At 35.2% G+C, this 22,700-nt stretch overlaps 1 protein-coding gene across 8 annotated transcripts in view; it reads right to left on the minus strand.

Annotated features, from left to right (window-relative positions):
* Nucleotides 1-3,960: 3,960 nt before the first annotated feature.
* Nucleotides 3,961-22,700, minus strand: part of gria4a (glutamate receptor, ionotropic, AMPA 4a) — an 85,093-nt gene continuing 66,353 nt past the window's right edge. For 2 of the 8 annotated variants that reach the window (XM_015341635.2, XM_015341631.2), the window contains 5 exons: nucleotides 14,336-14,534; nucleotides 13,148-13,395; nucleotides 8,764-8,878; nucleotides 6,917-7,051; nucleotides 3,961-5,849 (listed from right to left, as the gene is read on the minus strand). In XM_015341635.2, coding sequence (XP_015197121.1) covers nucleotides 5,685-5,849; nucleotides 6,917-7,051; nucleotides 8,764-8,878; nucleotides 13,148-13,395; nucleotides 14,336-14,534 — 862 coding nt within the window. In that variant the 3' untranslated portion in view covers nucleotides 3,961-5,684. Of the gene's footprint in view, nucleotides 5,850-6,781; nucleotides 8,163-8,763; nucleotides 8,879-13,147; nucleotides 13,396-14,335; nucleotides 14,535-22,700 lie in introns of those variants that run through there. The other 6 variants (XM_015341632.2, XM_006627823.3, XM_006627822.3 and 3 more) reach the window with 6 other exon arrangements.

The raw sequence follows: 22,700 nt of genomic DNA on the forward strand, positions 1-22,700 counted from the left end.
ATTGTCACCCATCACTACAGGTGAAGTCTGGAGCAAATTGACACTCCTGCCCATGTCATCATCCCTGGCCCCCTGTCATGTATTCTTGGGAAATAAGTTTGTGTAATACTACAGTACAGTCAAAAAATGCAACTACACTATTATTAGTATATTAGTACTGATTATTTTGTTGCATAATTTTGATTTATTTATTCATGACTGACCATTGTACAGTAGAGTTACACTTTGTGGCATAAGCACAGAATCACCTTTAAGTGATTATGTAGTGAGAGAGTTGTCACAAATAATTAGATGTTTTTAACCCGTTGAATGTGAACCTTGGTGATAAGAAAAAAAAAGAATGTCTTCATGCCATCAGTATGCTTCAGGCTGGACGGAGTTAGGACACTGGGGAGTTCAAGCACAGCAATTTCTAGCCTGGCAAGATGTAACAACAAAACATAACCTGACAATGACACACAATCAAGGAAACCAGGAATCACAGCCCCTTACCAAGATCCAGGAATATCTTGCATGTGGACACTGACTGTTCAACATTGACCAAGTCCTGCTTCACGTTCTTGTGTTCTTATCGTGACAAAACAATATTCCAGCAGAACAACAAGTGCCTGTGTAACAATGTTTTTCTTGCAAGATGAGAATGTGATAGTTATGCCACTTATACCAGACCTGAGCACCCCCTAAATATTTATGAGCTGAACCAGGGTCAAATCTAACATGTGGGGCTCAGAGACCAGTGAACAGACACATGTGTACCCAGCCTATGTGAGAAGAATAGGACAGAAACCCATTAGATAATATCTGCAATCTGGTGCAGAACACGTGTCCATATGTACAGCTTACATTGTGACCAATAGTGGAGACACACGCTACTAGCCTGTGACATTCACAGCAGACTCCCCTTTTTCTTTAACGTGTTTAATGACAAATGTGGATCAGCAAAATGTTATGCCTCTTTAATATGTCAGTGCACTTCCTACAAAAATAGTTTTATTTTTCTGATTAATTTACTAAATTTGTTATTGTTGTGGTTACAAGATTCTTTTGATGCTCAATATATATTCAATCTATGAATATGCTTTAAACATCTTATTAGGTTTTTTCCTACCTGGTCTTCAATAAATTAATGAATGAAAATAAGTGCACTTAGCTGGTGCAGGCCATTAAAAAAAACTGGATGACTACAGCATCAGGCAGAGAGAGAAAATGTCCAAGTTGTTTTTATTTATTTTAAAATGACACAAAATAATTCTGTGCATGACGTTTTGAAACATTAATAAAATCATTGTCAAAAATAACAAAATGTTTTTTTTAACTATTTTTCGAAATGAAGTGATGGAAATATGAATCATAATTTATAGAAGAAGACTCTGAGACCAGCTCATGGTAACCCCTTATTAGCTAAATTTTTATTTGAGCTCATCTCCACATTTCATTGCCTGTAAGTTTTCATTGCAGATATTGTTGTGCATCATTTTCTGAATAGCTCTGTAAGCATGCCTCCATTATTCATTTTAAGTACAGCTGTAGAAACAATTATTAAAATGTCACTGAACAATAAAATGTTGAGGCTGCAAATCAGTTCGCTATTTATTTCTCTAAAAGAACTATCTATCATGCTGATATGAATGTGTTTTGGTTCAATATATTTCTTGGGTACTGTAATGTTCTAAGTGGTAGTGTTTTGTGATTAGCTTTCAAAGTATTCAGGAACACAATTGAATTGAGAAGTTTGTCCAAGGTGGAATGGATTGGAACAAAAACCTTTACACCTTGTAATTCAAGTTTTAATGCAGAACACAAAAAAATATTTCATTTTGCTATTTTAAAAGTGCCGGTTTAGGTGCATACTCCCGTGTCTTCTTTCTCTCAAAAAAAGAAACATTCCTAAATTTTAATCCCACTATCCCTTCAGTCTTAAACAAATTGTAAACTACAAGAGAGTTTGACCAGATTGAAAAAGAAAAATGGAGCAAAATAATTATGTGCAAACTTGTTCATAATTGAAGGATGTTTCCTGTAAAATCACATGAGCTATTTAAATTTGTATCAGAACAGACAGATGTTAAAAAACACTGCAAGCCTTACCTTTTCCTGATTCTTCTTTTTTGTCTGCTGCCAATGTGATTCACAATATTTGTACCTTTATTATGCAGTAAGCTGTAAAACAGAGGTGGAAGTGAAGGTTCAATACTAGTCTAAATTCAATAGTTTGAAATCATTTTGAACAAGAAATATACCACAAGTAAAATAAGTAATATGTAGTTCAGGTGGGTAGCTGCGTCAGCATGCATAGGCTGCAAAGGAACAAGTAATAGGTTTATTCCGTGCTGAAAAAAAGAAGAAAGAGAACACAACGTTTCGGCCGTGGAGCCTTCTTGCTCACACCTGAAGAAGGCTCCACGGCCGAAACGTTGTGTTCTCTTTCTTCTTTTTTTCAGCATGGAATAAACCTATAACTTGTTCCAAATAAGTAATATGTCTAACAAAACAAATTTCATACTATTTTTTTCAGAACATGAGTTGCTTTTGACATGGCTATATTTACATTCAACTTAAAGGTAATTTGACTATTTTCAGTACCTTCTAATCTTCCATTTTGATTTTAATCACTGATCCTCCATTTTGATAACTCCAAACAATGGAAAAAATGCTATAATGCACCCATTCTAGTCCCAATGTCTCTAAAGTAATACATATAGATAGGCAAGAGGCTTTTAGGATTGTATTCTGAACATGGCAGGAACATGGTCAGAGTTAAATTTAAACTATACATTAAAAAGCATTCACATCATACTCATTAAATCCTGTGATTTTTCAATTTCTCCTAGAATAATCTATAATTCAAAAACAAAGAAAACAATACCTTCCTTCATATACAGTATGGCTTTATAAGTGTCACAAACTAAAATGGGGATGCATTGTTAAAAAGCAATTTAAATTTTTTTTGGTACATAATACGGTACCTTCAAGATATTATTTAGAGGTTATTTTAATTCTTAACTAAATCAAAGATGCTGTGTAAAATGCAGGTATTAAATCACAAATGTGTATTTACATATTAGGAGAACTGCTTTAAAAATGGTCAAATTTTAAAATACGCAGCTATTATTAAGAAACATAAACAACTGTATTTATACATCACAATACTAACATCTCACAGATAACTTAAAACAAAATACTAATTGCGAAATTCAGAAAAAGTGTAATGTCCCTTCATCTTTGTAAATATTCAGAAACAACACCTAGTGTACCACACGCAATAATGCATCAGGTATTGTCAGAATATTGAGCAAACAAATTGATTCATTTTCTAAAAATTTTAAAGCATGGTCCTTTAGTGTAAAACTAAAGATGTTGAAAGAACCATAGAACGTTGATAAGATGAGAAGAGGCCATTTAATTTTTAATAGCTAACTGGTCCAAGGTTCAGAAACAGACATTAAATTGTACTGTGTTACCAATCCTAGAAGCCAAATTCATGTACATTTTTAAAACCAAGGTTTTGCTTTCCCGTATTAAGTTTGTTTCATCTCTGCAGCGCACATTGAAACTAATGGGAAAATGAAACTTCCTCAGATCGGCATACTTAGAAGCATTCTGTTTCTGCCTGGTGAATCTATGAAGTTGTCAAGAGACTACACTCAACCACAGGGACCTTTAGATGCAGTGGAAGACAAACGCAAACCAATCACATTCCTGATTAAGTCCTGAGAGCACTGATTGCAGTGTAATATGTTTAGTGCTCCTCAGTCCAGCAAATCTGTGTAGTGGAGGCACACGTTGGCACATTCTCAAAAAAATCAATTACAGAGTTAACAACAGTTTACAGAACTGGGATAGATCAGCTAGGGATTTAAACAGCAAATCCAGAAACAACAAAAGAAATAACAGACACATTAACTCAGTTGCGTGTATTCTTAGTTCTTCTTCCAAATGAAGCAGTCAAAGAGACACAAAGACCATACAATGAGATTTTATAGTTTACTGAAAAAAAAAATCCAGTCAAAGCCAAAGTAAGATGCCAAGCAGGTTAGTTTACACAGACGTGTGTCAAAGTCACAGAGCTTGGTCTGGGTAATCTCAGATCTGGCCTTAGCCTTCATAATTACTGACGAAACAAAACACTCCTCCTGTCTGAGGGTTAGGGTTAGGACAGAAAATAAAACATTGGAACTCATTTGACACCAACACGATTTAAAGTTCTTTCAAATTCCAGGTGAAAGAAAAGAGAATATGGGGAAAGATGAGAGTACAGAGAGTGGCAGCTGATAACCCATTCGGATACACTGAAATTCTTACTAGACCACAATATAAACAGGGGAGAGTAATGTTTTCTACAGTTTTAGGACGTCCCTTGTGCAGGTGTTAAAAATATTTAAAAGAAAAAGAAAAAGAAATACACAGTGTTGAAAGTTGTGGGCTAAAGCAGCAAGCTTCACTTCAGCCATGGCTGCAAAAACTACAACAGTGCCTACTTTTATTAAAAATTATTTCAATCTTAAACTCTAATACAGTTGCTTTAATGAAAAAATAAAACTTTCTTTTTTTTAAATCAGCTTAAATGTTAATAGGCTTTAAAATAGAAAGGTACAATCAACATATACAGTAGTTAGCAGACTACAGACAGCAAGAACTGTGACTATTGTAAGAATGGTTTAGTTTTATTCTCAATTGGTGGGTACAAAAACCACAACTTAGTAATACACAGAACTAGATAATTAATATCTGTAACATGTCCAGCTTGCAACCTGTGCTTGGCTGTGTGGTGAAGATGTGTGTTGTTTGCATTAACATTCAGTGTGGAGTGAGACAGATGTAAGCTGTGGAACATTAAATGTAACAGAGGAAATGACACAGCAAACATGATGATGTCCATGTTCTTTTATATATAGATATATATAAAAAAAGATTCTCTCATATTTTTAATTACAGTGACCTCATCTTATATCCATTATTGCAATGAATTATTTCCTAAGATGGTTATAAAAGAGAAATGTGTTCACTACTGAGTTATTTACATCAGTTAAAAAGCAAGCATGTTTTACAGTATCTTCGCTCTTTTTAAAAGACAATGTAAATAATTTCTTTAGTTTTTTTTCACAGAATGTACATATTTATTTTTCCTCACATCACAGTATAGTGATTATTTCTTTATTATTAATATTAATATTATTTTAATCCCAGCACAACCGGGCATCAGTACCCATGTCAAGTTATGGATATTCGGTGAGTTGTAGGCTAATATGTTCATTGAACCTCTGCGTTGTTTTGTCAAGACTAAAGCCAGGTGTTTTAACAAGCATGTTCATTTTTTTTTTCCCCACACAGTTAATGGCAAAATGCTTATAAGCACAGTTTGTGTTTCGAGTACAGTTTTCTGGTCGTTGTTTTTTTCTTCCTTCCGCCAGTTAATGGTTTTGTCCTGATATAAGGTCTGAATCTTGGCGTCCTGAGCGGAGCTCATGCATTGAGTTCCCGAGAGTGTCATCTGTGGTGAAGTGCTTCTCCTGGCTGTAATACAGCGGTGAACCCAACGTCCATTTTTCTGCTGTTGTCGGTCTGTGCTGTGTTCCCATTAGCCACCCACATTGCATCGTTTTTCTTGCTCCTAATTTATATTTATACGTTCATTTATTGTTTTTTTTTTGTTCTGTGATAAGGCACTAGATTATTTTTGGTTTTCATTGATACTCCGAGGAAACCACAGCCAGTCCTGAACTTTGTCTTTGGGAGGGTCCTGTGTGAACAGCCTTGGGGCAGTCCGGGGTCAGCACTCGGCCATTTTCTCCCACGCTCCCCGTGATAGATAGCCTGGCCTTATTTCGCATGGCTTCAGTGAAGGTTAGCTAGGGTGGAAGGGAAGCCAGGGGTGGAGGGGGATAGGAGAGGACAGGGATGGGTGGGGGTAGAAAGAGCAAAAAAAAATCAAATTAGTTTTCATACGATCTCCTGGAAAGAAACACTTAACATAAATAAGAGAAGGCAGGCAACAACAAACACCAAAAACAAACAAAAAAAACATATATTTTAGACATCTGCATTCCTAAAGTTCATGCCATTCTGTTAAAACAAAAATAACGACACAAAACATGACATTTATTTGACAGGTGTTTCCTCAAGAAAGGTTATAATTTACCTCACCAGACCTGAGGCTTTCAAACTGTATTTATCAATATGCCCTAGAACTGATACATGTTATTGCCTTTTTACTGTTTGTGGGATATATTACGCTTACCTGAAGAGGTTCTGTAACTACAATATTAGTGGAGCTCAAATTTTACTGAATGTTTATTATGACAGTAGACATAGCATGCAATTCAGGCTGAAGACAGAAATTCTAATTCTTACGACAACCTCAGACTTAAACTTTTTATTTTGTACTACATTATTACATGTATATCTCTGGTATTAATGAAGAAATCTTATAAATCTTATAAATTGAAGGAGCTGTTTGAAACGGATGACATCAGATGTATCTATTGATTTGATTATTTTTTGCTCTTTTATTTCTTTTCTCCAGAAATCAATGAGCCACTTTTTTTTAATGGAAATATAAAAACTATGCAATGCAGGTGCCTATTAGTAATAGTAAAGAGCATACACATCATCTGCAGCCAGACAACGGAACCAAAGTTGCATTCTGCAAGTCTCCTCCAGAGAGCTCTGGAGGAAAGCAATTTAAAACAAAAAAAATCTAAAACTTAAAAATAAGAAGCTTTTACCACTACTCACAAGGTCACAACACTATGCATTACGATAAATGCATCACCCCACTTACTATAGGAGACCCTAAATCCTACCCCTATATTTTAACACTCTCGGTTCCATATACGTTGTAACCTTCTCTATAAGTGGCTAAATTCTGGGTACTCTGCGAAGGACTGGGACTAAAATTCTGTGCATTCGGTTCCACCTTCATTCTCTTGGCTTCTGCTCTGGACTTGTAACAGAACTCTATCAGAGCCACCAGCATGGCCAAGCCCAGACCTCCAACCAGAATGTAGAAGACGCCAGCCACGTTACTGAGGCTTAGAGCACTTGTCTTGTCCTATAGAAACAGGGATGCAACCAATTAGTAGTGCCAGCAATAGCTGAGTGAGAGCATGATAAAAACAAAGACCATGATATAAAGCCTGTGCTAGTTTACAGTAAAACTGAGAAAAAGCTTATCATTTAACAATTGGCCCTGTCTGCTACCACGACTATAATACTTCTATAAACAAAACAAACATTATTTACAACCCTGAATGATGTAACCATCATTACAACTTCTGCTTAGTACAATACCTGCACTTTCTGTATTAACACTGATTAAAGAGAGAGTAATATGAGTAATATGTTTGTGGGCTTTGTTAAGACTGTCAGACAGTGTTCTAGCCCTCTGTGTTTAGACAGTGAAATAACCACTCTTTACATAACTTTAAAAATGAATCTAACTATTGAATCAATGCTATAGAAGTTTAGTCAACTATAATAATTTTACATATGCCCATTTACCAATGTACATTTACCCTACATAATAAAACATAAAAGCATGATTTATTCTACAAATAGGACACATTTTATATAACATATTATGAGAAATGTATGAGATATTACAAAGAATATTACAAGAAATTAACAATGCTACTAGCACAGTATATACTCCATATGTACTATATCACCGTAGATAACTATTTCGAAACACTGTACTTAAAAAATACTTTTAACTGTGTAATGTGTCTGCTTGGTGAGTCTGGCTTTTAAAGTAATTGTGCTGCTAGATTTTCACTTAATAATGGCCTGTTTTACATACCTGAGGTGAAAAAATTGTGATGATAACAGTGTAAGAGGTCTCAAATGTTATTTTCATGAGTGTAAGGAATTACAGTAAGTGAATGCATTAATTGTACTTTATACCTACTCTGTATATTTGATTTATGTGTAAATGGTGCATGCCTTGTGATATCCCTGCTGTATATCTTAATCTCTCAAAACTGCACCTATGTATTCCCTTAACTGGTTTGTGCATTACAACAGTAGGTCCCAAACTGCAGCGACTGACCTTACTTCCAGAGTCCTTGGGTCCACATTCCCCTTTATCGTACCACCATTTGTTTTTCAGCTTGTCTAAGACTCCTGATTCACTGAGTTTCAAAACGGCAAGGTTTACGGGAGTTCTTCACGTGGAAAATAACATAAATAACATTATATATGTTATTTTATGTTATTCAATTAAAACTACATAGAATAGTACTGCAAAGTGACAGAGCAGAGGCCCCACGGAGTACATGTCTGTATGCAGATGGGCCTAGGTTATATTTACAGACATATGAATGGGACCTGCTCCATCGCTTTAGGTAACGGGCACATACTGCTGTGGCCTATTTTGGAAGAAATGTAGGCAATTACTGTGAACCCAAAATTATTCGCAAAACATTGAATGACAAACACATACAGTAACTGAATAGTTAAATAAAGGTTTTAATGCTTAACCCATTTGATGAATACCCTCAGGAGTAGGCTATTTGAAAGCAAAACTGATTACATTTCACCCCCTACCTAAAATAAAGGTATTTATTCATCTTTTAAAATTCCAAAGTGCCGAGGAAAGTGGCAACAATTACGGCGAATACTTTTGCTTTGACAGTAATTGCTCTACTTTATGGTTTGAAAGTCTTGGGGTCTAACACCGTGAGACTGGTTCTTGTGTGGCGCCACAGCAGATGCACCAATTACTCTAGATACTGTTTACCCGCACTTGGTGACATTGAGGCTAACCTTGGAGTCACCTCCTCCGCTGCCACATTCTCCTTTGTCGTACCACCATTTGTTTTTCAATTTGTCCAACAGGCCTTGTTCATTCAGTTTTAATACTGCGAGGTTAACAGCATTTCTTGAAACGATAAAACATATTTGTCAGAAAATGAACAGCCATTAAGGATATAGAAAGGACATGGGTGGAAAGCTCTGTTAGTCTGCCTCACTCGAAATAAACCCCTCTTTTGTGCTGAAGTCTTGACATTTGGTCAACTGTTTACTTTTGTTTCTGCTCTCTGAACAAGACATCCAAGGTTCATCTGCAGTTGTCCAGCCCTTGTTTCAAGATGAAAACAATCAAATAATTAAATAATAAAAGTTGCTTTTTTTGATCTTGGAAGTGTGCTTTAAATTGAATAGAAATTCACAACATGATCTGTACAGCTCTAATACTATGGACTTCTTACAGATAATTGGGCAATCTTAAACCTGATGATATTCTGGAATGCATCCAAGAGAAATGCACAAGAAGAGGATTATTACTTGTAGAGAAGTCAATTGAGGCAGTTTATGAGAAAGATATTTATCTAGAAAAAAACAATATATCAGGACTGGCAAACTGAAGAATAGTCACAGTATGTCAGGATTCCAAAGATGATACAGTAAATTGCTGAATAGTTTTATAATTATGAAAATGAAAAATTAATTATAATAAATTAATAAAATATAAAAAATAAATAAATAATATTAAACCCTCTGATCTATTTTAAGCATTACCTTTCTTATAAAATAGTTAAACGTTTACTGAAACTGAATTACTAGAGAGCCTCAGAAGATATAGCTGACTCAAATCTTTAAGTTTAAAGCACAGGTAAGACACTAAAGCCAATGGCTAGAATATAATGTATAGTATTACAGAAAGTTTAAGACAAAATCAAAATATCAAAATCTATTATGCATTTCTGCAAATCTTATTTGGTTACCTTTACGCACACAGCTGGGGGTAAGAGGAAAAACAGCATAAAGTACTGCAGCTGAAAACTAGCCTTAATGAAACCTCTTAATAAAACACATTACTGTATATCAAGAAAGACTGTTCTTAATAAATACTCTTACATGCAGCAAAGTAACAACGTCCAAATTATACAGTAAATGTTAACATCACCAATTCAATTATTGAATATTGTTTCTTTTTTAGAAACAATATGTATAGTGTAATATTTCCCTCTAAAAAATAAAGCTTGTTTTCCAATGCCTTATCTGCATGAAAGAAATAGTGAGCCTGTTTTAGTATAAACCAATGTTCTACTCTTTGGGTTTTAAGCAGGAGCTGTATAATAGTCATCTCCAGAAACACCAGGAGACAGATATCCTTCTTTAATACAAGGCCTTCGCCAACCTGTGTCAAGAAAGTATAAACACAAACAGTTAGCTCTGTGACATAACGACATCACTGGTTCTGAATTGAAAAATCAAAGTTAGATCCTTTCCTTTTATACTTTTCAACTACACTTCTAAAATAAAATGTACCCAACAAAAAATGGCTACCAACAATGTTTGCTTGACACAAGGCCATAATCTTATTGTCCCTGTTACTCTTATTTCTTCTCAGAAGACATGGTACTGTATGTCTGCTTTTCAGTGTATTTTTGTACCTCTCTGTTAATCTGCTATATAATAATATTTTACTCTTTAACAGTGTGCAGTGATATTGAACACACAGGCCTCAATAATTACGGGCAGATAACACGCAATTAGAAATACCGCTTAGTCGGTAAATTACATACTCTGACAGTCACAAGAAAACAAAACCTTTGGATCCATTGGCTCCAGCCACAAGCTGATCAATGTATAGACGGCTTAACTGGAGGAGACAAAGAAGGCTACTTATAATCTGATGGAATGACAGAATTAGTAAAAAAGAATTCACTTTAAGCATAAGATTACATACAAATATCCTTAATGCCTCATTTGTCTATCTGATGCACATAGAATTGAAAAACATTAAGCTATTGATCTAAATAATAATAGTTGGAATACTCCAGTAAAACAAAAGTGCAGAATGTAGTACTCACAAAAACGGCTTAGTGCAATTAGATAAGCGTTTCTGACAGTACTACAGGCCAACTGCTATTGTGTTTTTTCTAATTAAATGAAAATTGCATACTGTATATGTATGTAAATATATAAACAGGGACATGGCATAATGGAATAGATGCCCAAGCCCAGAAAGATTACCCTTTTTTTCTGAAACCACAGAAAGTGTTTAACTGTGTTCCATTAAGCAAATGGCAGCACCATAAAGTATTAACCTCATTTATAATGAGTGCTAAGCCAATATTAACTGGTGTTCTTACTAAACTCAAACATGTGTTTATTAATATCTAGTCTCTGTATATTTACATGAAGATGAAAAAAGAAAAATTAAATTAATTGCAATTCACCCTAAAATATATAGTGGTTTTCAGATACTCTTTATACAAAAGGAAATCATTGAGAATAATAATCAGAAAACATTCCACTGCAATGAATAAAAGGCGAAAATCTGCTCTGAGACATACTGTCACTCTGCACTTTTGAAATACTTGAGAACATATAAGGATTCATCCATTTTTGCTTGAGATTCCAGTAAAGGTATACACAAGAAAAAGAAACACAAACCACAAGAAGATATCTGTTTTTTAAAAACCTTTCAAATTTTGGTCCAAATCACTGCTCAGTACTTTCATACACTGGGTTCAAGAGAGGGTTATTTAGAGTGAATTGCAAGCCATGTCAAAATTAATTTTGCAACAACATCAAAAACAGAAAAAAAGGAACACCACCCTAAAGCTGAAAAAAAAAAAAACTTTCCAAATCACTAAATTTCAGCAGTGATGCCTGGCTATGTAACATAACAGCCCAGTATAACACCTAAGACTTAAGTCCTCAAAAATGATTTTCCTGTGATTAAGAGAAGTGATTGACAGGAGACTATAATTCCAGAAATTGAAGGCTTCAGGAAACTATTGTCCACTGTCACTTTTCTTCTAAAAGTGAAAAATCCTTTTCATGGTAAAATTTGCAAGGCAGACCTTCATTGAATTATAATGCTGCTTGTCCTTTCAAAGAGTGAAGAAGAAATGTATAAATAGGAGGCTCTTCATGACTCACTATGTTATAGCCGATTAAAGACACAGAAGACCAAATTGCTAGAAATGATACAGGAAATTTCTTTAATCTGTATGGGACCTGTCAATTTCAGATCAAGAACTGTTCTTTTTACAAAGTGTAGTGTACTGTATATTGATATCCCACTGATATGACTAACAGAAACCATTTTAATGCACTGAAAGGCACCATTGCTCTGTATTGAATCCTATAATCTTGACTGCCATATTTTTACTTGAAAAAACCAAGAAGCCTTTATATCTTATATTTACATTATGTGACACATTATCATTACGTTTCTGTAACATTCTGTCTCTAATCAAATTATTTCCCTAATCAAGTCAGATTGTAGGGCACCATAATTTAAAAATTCAATGCCGTTTAAGAATGCAATATTGCTTTAAATATCCCTCCATATGATTTGGTTAGATGTCTAACAAGCCTTTTTGTTGACTTTATTATAACATCCCTCTATCCACTGCTTCTTCGGATACAGAGTCACAGAGTAGCCAGAGCCCATCCTGGCAAACAACAGACAGAAGGGAGGATGCACTCTGGACAGGATGTCAGTCCATCACAGAACACACACAGATGTTTTAAATATGAGTTTTACAATTTAGAGTCATTTTAAGGAAAGGCATGTATAATCTCTATTTTCTAACTTGATTGGCAAGTTAAGATTCTACATTATTTGGTTGTAACATCATCACTGTGTTAAAAACTCCAGTAGAAAATGTAGGAAACTCTAAAAATGCTACTCATGGGAGGTAAAGGGAAGCTAAAATGTGCCATACAGAAGCTGAAATGACCGCAAGAAACAGAATGTTAGCCTCCAAAGCACTATTGTCCCCACTTTTATTCCTTCTTTCATCTATTTTAGATGAGATTTACTGCTTTTATTTCGGATTTCTATCCTCAACAACAAAAAAAACAACAACCTTTCGATGTCACTCCTTGATGTCTGTAAATTGCAGTGGAAATAAGACCTAATTTGTCAGAAAACACATCTTCCAGTGTTACACTATGCTGTTTTTTTACAAGGCCATGAGATACTCAATGCAGAACGCAATTTTTGATGTTTATAATTCATTTTAGTGAAAAGATGGTTACCTGCTTTCTGTGAGTCTAAAAGAAGTAATAAACAAGGCACATACCATGTTTTAAAACTCACAACACAAAAGAGCAGTAAAAGGCACATCAGGGAAGGTGGAACACTATAACAACATGTGATATATTGTTATACTATTCCACCTACCTTAATTGAGAACCCTTGGGTGTAGCCACTCCATAGCCTTTGGAATCCAGGTTGCCTCCCACTTTCATGGTGTCGCAGGGTTTCCTCTGTTCGATATATTCATTCATGGTCGATTCCAATAGGAAAGCAAACTTTCCCTTGGACTTCCGCACACGCGCAACTCCCTCTGCTGTGGTTTTGGTAAAAACTGACGGTTCTGCTGATTTCATGTAAGTCCACATCTTTTCATATACTGCTATTTTTGATCTCTGCAGGAAAAAAAAGCATATGATTTTATCTTTATCCATGCCACAAAACCTGTCTTTGTGCTCAGCCCCAGCAAAACCTAATTTTAACACTACTGTCCGTGTTGCTCCTATCAACATTACTATTTATTATTTTCTTTTGGCTATTTTTTTTACATCAGGATCACTTCGTCTATATATTACATTGAATGAAAATAGGAGCCAGTCGAAATCTCAGGTGATCCTGAGCTGAAAAACCACTGTACAAAAATAAAACCCAGTAGCTCTCCAGAACTCATTGCGAAATGAATTCAAAATTGGACTAAAGAGGACTAGATTGGAAAAACAGGGTATAGTTATTTAATCCTTGCAAAGTCCTTCTGCTTCGTAGCTTAGAGATATCACACACACATTGAAATGTGATGGCTTTCATAAATATAACTGGAGTAATTGAATTTCTTGGATAAGAGGCCTTTGGAATGTACTTTTCAGTATGGAAAATACATGTGATATATATTATGTATATGCAGCTGATGACCTTTTTTTAATAACTTTGAATTTGAAATGTATTTTTTAATCCTACTCTACATTAAAACTAGAAATTGTTGGACAAGAAAGCTGTTCTACCCTCACTGTTAAGATAAAAAGTAGTTTCTTTTACTGGAACTACTCAGCAAACAAAGATGGCAGGACCAGAAGACTAGTTCCTAAACATAAAATATTACTTTTATACCACTTTCAGGTTTTAAAACTCACTGGGTTTTAACAAACTCCTGGCAGAACTGTATTAATTTCAGTGGAAGAAGCAGAAACATTAAATGCATAATAGCAGACAGGAAACTACTCAGAGCCAAAGATACCCTCCGCTGGTGGACTTTGCTGATATTTTCTGACACCCACGGTGGTTTCTACTGGGCAATTTGGAAGAGGTACGTGTTAACCAGTGCACAGGAACTGTACTTACTCTAAAAAACTCTTTAGTCGATCCAGAATCCAGCGTTCCATAAGCAATCTCAGTCTGCTTGGCAAGGTCCTCCGCACTCTCAATTGGAGAGACCATTCTCTCAACGGTAAGGAAGGCCGCAAGGTTAGCCGTATAAGAGGAAATTATAATCAATGTGAAGAACCACCACACACCTCCAACGATGCGACCTGAGAGAGACCTAAATGTAGCGGGGGGGGGGAGGGGGAGGAAAAAAAGAAAAGACTGAGTTCTTGCATCTGCTGTGTGGAACGAGAAAGACGGAAAAAAAAACAAAGGAAACAGAATGAAAACACAAACAATGAACCCACTCTTAAAGAGATAAAGGAGTAAAAGACTTCAGACCACGGAGAAAGAAGTAAAAAGGCTTTTCCCCACTGTGGAAGTCAAAACTGGGTGCTTGTTTGTTTCCTCAATATGCTCAATAGTCACAAGAATAATTGATCTGTAAAGGCTTTTCTATGATAAATGTTCATAATGACAAAAGAATATTGGTATAATTTCAACAAAAGCAGAATTTAATTAAAATGTCTGTGAATGGTGCATTTCCCAGATTCACATTGTATGTTCCCCTTCCACATCTGTGTGCTCATTTCACAGACTGATTGATTGTTTATCTTGGACTACCTCATAAAGGTTTACCTTAGTCTAAGAAAAGTGCTAATTGGGACTGTTAAACATACTCGTGCATGCATTTATTTGAAGCTGGAATTGCTTATTTGTGCGCTACCTTTAAATCAATGTTCTATTATACGAGTCTCAGATGGATGGGAAGCAATAAAAACTCAAATACCACAAGCTCTTTCTTGGAAAAGATGTGAGTCACCACTGAGACCGCTGAGTATTATTCTCTTAAGACCTCACGAAAAAAAAATTACCTGTTGAGCATTAATAAGGCTCACAGCTTTTGAACTTGGCTTGGGTGGTCAGTTCCTTTGTATAAGATGAATAAGCACAGGCCAGGAACAACAGGATGAGCCCCATTTGTTTGGTGTCTTTTAATTTGGTTTCAGCAAAACACCTTCAGTTCTGAACAGGAACCAGATAATGCTCGCCCCCAAGTGAACAAATAAGAAACACAAAATCTGTGGTGTATACCCCTTTTTTAAAGAAGTTAACAACTTAACATTCACAAAAAGTGATTGGCAACTTTACAGTCATTCTCAAAAAACAATGTCTGGCAATATCATTGCACACATTACCCATATTTGTTTGTGCAGTAGGTAAACCTTAACACCTTTGTTGGTGATGTTAAGAACAGACCCTTTAAGTCAGGGGAACATGAAGATCCAGAAACTCTGTGACTATTCTCTTCAGTGGTGATACGAAGAAAACAATAAGTCCTTTGATTTGAATCCATGAATAGGGTGACATTAATTTTATTTTAAAATGCTTAATATCTCTGAAGAAAGAGATGAGTGTGGTTCAGATCATGTGGAACACGTGACATACTGTGTTCTCGTTCAGTAAAGGAACGTCTCTGTGACACAGCCTGAGAGACTGGCAGGCACATTAATTTACTTCTTTGCCAAAATCATCTTTTAATGTATAAGAAAATAGCAACAGAAAGTAACTTAATTGTCTGTTAATCATTGTTAACTGAAAACAATGATTGAATGACAACTAATGTGAAACTCCTAACAAATCCTGTCCCATCTCTTTCTTCTAGCAGTGTAATATTTCACCTGATCAGGTGAATTCTAACATGCTGTAGAGTTATTCTATTGTACTCAAATTCAAATTGCCACAGTACATCACATAAACATGAACTTGGGGGAACATTGTGTTTCTTCAGACACTTTGCAGTGTCTTTTTAAAGTGTAATACTGAAATCTACTTTAAAACATGTTGAAGCAACAGTCCAAAAGATGATACGAACTCGATAACTAATATTTGTTAACACTGAATATCACAAACTTTAACCTAAAGCCACACTTTAACTAATCTAAATACTTAAACAGGAAGAAACAAAAATATCCATGGCATAATCAAATGAATATAAATCCATACAGGGAAGACGAAGTCACTTGTCACTTGACTAAAGAAGAATTATAATGATCCACATGATTATTAAGCTAAATACTGTACATATATAATATGTATAAATATGTTATACTCTGAAGAGCAAGACTTATATACATATATATGTATTCTCCTTAAATGGATCATAATAACAGTTCTCTATTTTAGCTATAAAACTACTATTTTGAAACAAATGAGGGAGAATAGCCAGTGTAGTGGAAAGTGTTTCATTTCTTGTGGGAGAGGCAAATCAAAGAGGCTGTTAAAACCGAACAAGGAGTATGCTCCAGCTCACTGGACTGTGTCTGCAGAATCCAGATGGTTTAGGTTACTTTGTGAACAGGTTCATGGCTCCTTACACAAATACATTAGATTCATCTGTCCTAGGAGAAACCTGTCCTTATTAAAAGACAAATTTAAGGAGATATACATAATAAATTCCCATTAATGGTCACGATAGAAAGATATAATCTGAGTAACATCAAATTATCATACCTGCAGCAGTAAGCACGATTCTCCAGATCTCAGCTCAAAGCCTTTACAAAAAGATTTTATGCAGTAAATGTGTCCACCAGGTTTACCATTATTTTGAGGGTTCCTCAGCCTTTTCCGATTATGAATAGATGAACTAACACATCTATCACTGAAATCTTTCATTTCCCTGTGAAAATAGTCAATCAGTATTGTATGGACAAGCTGACAAACACAAAACTTTGTTGAAATTATTCAATATTGTGTAGGGATTTATTATGTTCTTTAAGGTCAGAGAATTCCATGTCACATTGACACCAAATAGGTGGCAAGGCAGATCTTTACAGTTAAGCATAAAAAAGTATGCTCATATTCATGATACTTGGGTGTCTCTGAATATTGGGACATACTGTAAACCTGCTATCTTGAGTAACAGTCTGTCTATTTTAATATGACCTTAATAGAATATGGATTACGTACACTCCATGAGGAGAAACACATACAATTAATTAAATATTTGTAACAGTTGGAATTTATTCAATAAAAAACAGTTGATATATTTGGTCTCAATAATATTTATTCTGCCTTTGGGATTTTTTAATTGGCTTGCCTGATGGCAGAGAGCATACTGCCAAGGCACGGTCTTCACTCTTCTTGCTCCAGTATGTAAAGACTGCTCTTCAACTTTTATCTGAGCCAGTAAAATGTTTATTTGGTAATTATCTGCATTTGAAGCCATGACTTTCATACTTACAGCTCTCTGTAACCTTGGGAAAAGTCTGTTGAGTTCTGTGTTTTTTTTTAGCTGTCACTGAAACGCACATACACTCCTACTGTATTGTGATTCCAGCATTTCTCACTGTTATGGCAAAGAACATACTGTAGAATTCATAATTCCCCTGACCCCAAGCTAACTGTCTATCACCCCGTAAGTAAAAAAAATCCTGGACATTTCTCAAGCCTCTATCGTCTAAATAAGACCAGAAGATGGCTGTTTGCTGGGGCATCTATGTACTGCACCAAAGGTTTGGACACTTGACAGCCATCATATAACACCAGAAAACATCAGCCATCATGGGTATTCTGCACTGCCTTGGAAAGCAAATAACATTTTAACTTCTAAACTGGTCATAGAGACCATATTACCAAAGAACATGTCATAAGCTGTCAACAGAAGCATTCTCCTGAAGAGAATGCTGACGTTTTTTTTTTCATTTCTCTCTTTCAGAAAATTGCCATTTCTGAGAACTAGCTGAGCCTGGAAAACTTTAAGGTCCATGCGTAACCTATGTATCTGCCTCTGCCCCTGAGTGGTGTTGCAATCAGCAAAGTCAGTTTTTACAGTATATCTGTCAGTTAGGAACAGTACATTATGTTCAGAATTTGGTGGCTCATGTGCCCATCTAAAACTAAACTGCATGACTCCCATCCAATTCAAATTGCATTGTCTTCCCGTGAAAGCTCACATACAGTATAAGACAATGTCTTAGCTCCAGTTTATCCTAATGATTAAATTCATGAGTATAATTCAGCTCTTATCTGTGATCTGCTGATTCAGACAAAGACAAAATTCCACCTAATGGACAACAGAGCCTTCTCTTTGGAAGAACAATGTCTGTGGATCCCATAGCACTGATCCATTAGAGACTTTGTGATTGCTGATAATTTTTAATACCCTCTGAAAGGCCTATCCTTTCAGTTCAGCTTTCAATGTATAATTCATTTTTAAGCTTGTGTGTCTCTTCTTTTACAATGGTATATGTTTCTTGAAAACGTTAAACAAAATATTCTAACTAAATTTCAGAAGAAAGGCTATTATTATTAACAACAACAACAACAACAACAAATAACAATAATGTGTTAAATGGGGCTAAGGTTTTCCATTTGATCTTGAAGTAATGAAATATACAATTACAAATCGGGGATACAGCTCAGTTCAAGTCCTCAAGATAATAAAAGCATTTTTTCTCTTTGCAGAAACATTTTAAAACAGTGCACTCTAAACTGAAAGCATACTGATAAACCCAGAGTCAGCTTGTTCATGGTATTGGGAGTGCTATGGACTATTACTATGCAAATTAATATTCTTTATTTAATCAGTGTGCAACTTGGCTGGAAGGGGCACACAAATAGGCAATATCCAATGGTTTGTTCTTGTTATATAATTTTAATGAACAGAGTTTATGCAGTTCAGAGAGCTGAATAACAATAGAGAGTTCTGCCCTAGCAATACAAAAGACCAAAAAGTAGCATTTTGTTTGTTTAGGAGATTTTTAGTTTAATAGACAAAGTCTGGAGGATTTTGGCAATATTACTTACAATTTTTCTTCAGTTTATATTTCTTTCGTGCCAAATCTTCAGGGAGATGTCCTGTTTATATGAAACAAACCAACTTGAAATTGACACAGTGGATACTGATTGATCTAATTCTGTTAGTTCTAATTTTCCCAGTTGGATTATTTTAATGGGAAGGATGATTTAGAAAGACGCAGTCTGAATGACACAAAACCCTACAGATGGGTGGCCTGGAAACAAACCTCCTCATTTTGAAGTTATCCCTTTCCTTTTCCTACACCTTATGGGGAGAATAAACCCTAATGCAGAGGCAGGATGAGAGGGTGCAATTTACTGCAAAACCACTATTATTTTGCCACAGAGACCTTCTGCAGCTGTTTCAAATGTCACTGCATTCTTTCAGGCCACGAGAAATGATGATGTTAGTAGATTACAGCTTCCACTGTGAAAGTGGCCCAATGGCGAATTTAATCATGGTCACGGAAATTTCGAATGCCACAATGATAACAGTCTAATATATTGCTGTCAGTGGAAGTAAAGGTCTCTCATTTTAAAAAAAGTGAACTGCCTTCTTAAATACCTGGTATCAAATTCCTATCATTTGAAGTGGAAAGAGGTTTCCTCATTATATCAAAGTCTTTAATGTTTGGTTTGAAATACAGGAAGGTTGTTTAGACTTGTTACGTGATGGCACAGAGGGACTGTGCTCTCTGGATTTGACCTGTAAAAGTGTTTCATCTCTCAGAAAGTGAAAGAATAACAGCAGTCTTACTCATTTCTGGCCTTGAAAAACAAATTAACAAGCAGGTCAGACTTGATATCAAGTGCAAAGCCACAGGGCTTTGTCACTGAAAGCATGTATTCAAATTGCTCTGTTTAAGAATTTAATCACTGGAAATCAATTTTGCTATGCATGTGGGTAAAACCATATTCAAGCGCTGATTCATACTGGGGTAATTTTAAACTTTCATTTTCATGTGATTAGTGGCTAAGGAACAATATTATCATCAATGCTCTGCTAGGAAACTGAATAATAAAAAGTCCCTTTTCCAGATCTGAAACAAAAATATTATATGAAATATATATATTTTTTTATTAAGTCTGGGTAGAATATTTTGGACACTGTCTCTTCTGGACATCAGGGATAACAATATGGAATTAATGTCTGAAAGGGGTCATACATTTTAAAAATGAAATATGTTAGCCAACAGATTCATAAAATCTGATTAAGCATTACTGGAATTGTTCCTTCTCTGTCTTGCATAGCCATGAATAATACAATTAGAATTGATTTCAAATTTGCATCTAATAAAAGAGAGCTTGTACTCTAGGTCTGAAGGGAGTCGAGGCCATCATTGATATTGAGGGGAAAACCACAATAAGGGAGTCAATATTATTGTAATTCAAGGTCACTTTGGCAATAGAACACACACTTCCACACACAGGATTTCTTCTGCACACTACAGTGCCAAGAGTTTACATGGCACCTGCTTTAGTACCACAAATCAACAAAGACTATGCATTGTATTACATCTATCTTGAATTTGCAGTTAGTAATAACATCTTTTACCAGTTGTCACCACAATGGTGTTGTCATACAGTCCAGTTCAACCAAATCTATAGCATCTACTGTATTACATTTTAAAGCCTAAACCCTTGCATCACGAAAGTATTGAAAAGTAAAGCCTTTGCAGAATATTTTAATGGAGCTGAAAGCATTCATTTTGAACATGTATTTGAGATCCAATGTATAGTATAAGGCAAGCAAATCATGTTCACTCAAAACAGAGATCTACTGTACACTGATGTGCAATAAACGTACTGTAGTTTGCATTGTTCTGATCTTTTCATTGTATTTTTGTTCCCTCATACAGAAACCTAATTCTATGACAATTTCTACTAAAAACGTTGCTGTTTTATTTTAAGATAAAAGTTAACCCTGTTAGATCAGTATTTTGTGGTACAAAGAATAGCCCTAAAGTGCTTAAGAAATGTTTAGAGAGGAACTAATGATGATCATGAGGAGTAATTAGATTTCAATGGTAAATGTGACAAATTAGTTCCTACAACACTTGATGTTGGATTCTTACAGTGTATGTATATTTTACCCCAATATGTTGTGATCCTGTTTGTGAACATTTTTATCAGGACATTTAAGATTGCTAAATGACAGCCTTGGCTTTTTCTAACACTAAATTATATTAATAAATCAAAGTTGTTTAATAGTGAAAAAACTAGAGTGGAGGCTTTGAATAAATAGGTGAATATGAATTGGTTCATAACATACTGTATACATACTGTATTGTACTTCCTTATGGTGTCTTAGATGTCTAAAGCAGTGCATCTTCTTAGAAATATATATATATAATACTTATAATATATATAAGCAGCATTTCAGAAACCACCTTATTCAGTAGAAGTTGGAATATTATGTGTTTAAGAGATGTAATAAGTTCTTGCGTTTCAGCATCTGTAACTCAGGGACTTAAGAACAACACTTAAAACAAAGTGGTACTCAGCCCATTACTCACCACATGTTTAAACCACTCAGCCCCTTTTGATATGCCATTCAATACCGCAAAATTTAAGATTTAGTGCAAATTTTCAGAAAACTAAAAACTCATTAGATTCTGTAAAAGGTAGAGAAAACCTATGATCTAAATTTAAAACAGTAAATCCATATTTGCCCCCCAATATTTCTTTTAGTGAAGAGAACCACTTCACCCCAGTTTAACTAACATCTCCATTTGTCATCCTCTTCCCAAGTCCTGGTTACCAAGGAGACATAATGATGTACAGTACTGTAACAGATCCTGTACGCCCTAACGCTATTAATTACTTTACAAAGTGGTATCATTGCTGGAAGGTATCCTATCCCGTCGAGGGGTGCAGTAGAAAACCCCAGAACTAGACTATAAAGTAATTAACCTGCAGTTAACTAAAATATTTTCATTTTGCATCACAATGAACTCCTGCATTGCTTTACTCTCTCTAGGCAATCTACAAACAACACCACTGATTATGAGGGCTAGATCTACTACAGTAAATTACCCCAGAAATAAAATGTATTTTGTTCTGCAGGAAGAACTTAAACACTAATTAAATACCTGCTGTAACAATTGATCTGAAATATTGCAACTGTATTCTATGTACCTAATTAATCACTTTACTTGTGTTGGTGTGTTGTGAGAAAAAAATAATTCTGAAAAGTAAAGTTAATTATTAGGAAAGAAAACAAAGTCAGGAACATTTTGCTCCTTGTTTATGGCTGGATAGCATGGGGCATTCATGCCCAGAGACGGAAACACACTCGCCACAAAGCCAATAATCTCCTGCTAATTAACGATCCTCGACAGAATGGAAATGATTCACTGATTTGAGTTTACGTAATGCAAGAGTAAAACCAATGACTCCTCCGAATTTCAATTTGAAAAATGGGCGATAGCCTTTTAAAACAGGACAGGCCTCTATGTTCCCACTTTCAGCACGCTGCTATCTGAACAATTTTGAACTCTGTAATTCAACTTCAATTTGAACTCTATAATTTGGAAATCACTTT

This window comes from Lepisosteus oculatus, chromosome 5, assembly GCF_040954835.1.
Source record: "Lepisosteus oculatus isolate fLepOcu1 chromosome 5, fLepOcu1.hap2, whole genome shotgun sequence".
Lineage (NCBI taxonomy): Eukaryota > Metazoa > Chordata > Actinopteri > Semionotiformes > Lepisosteidae > Lepisosteus > Lepisosteus oculatus.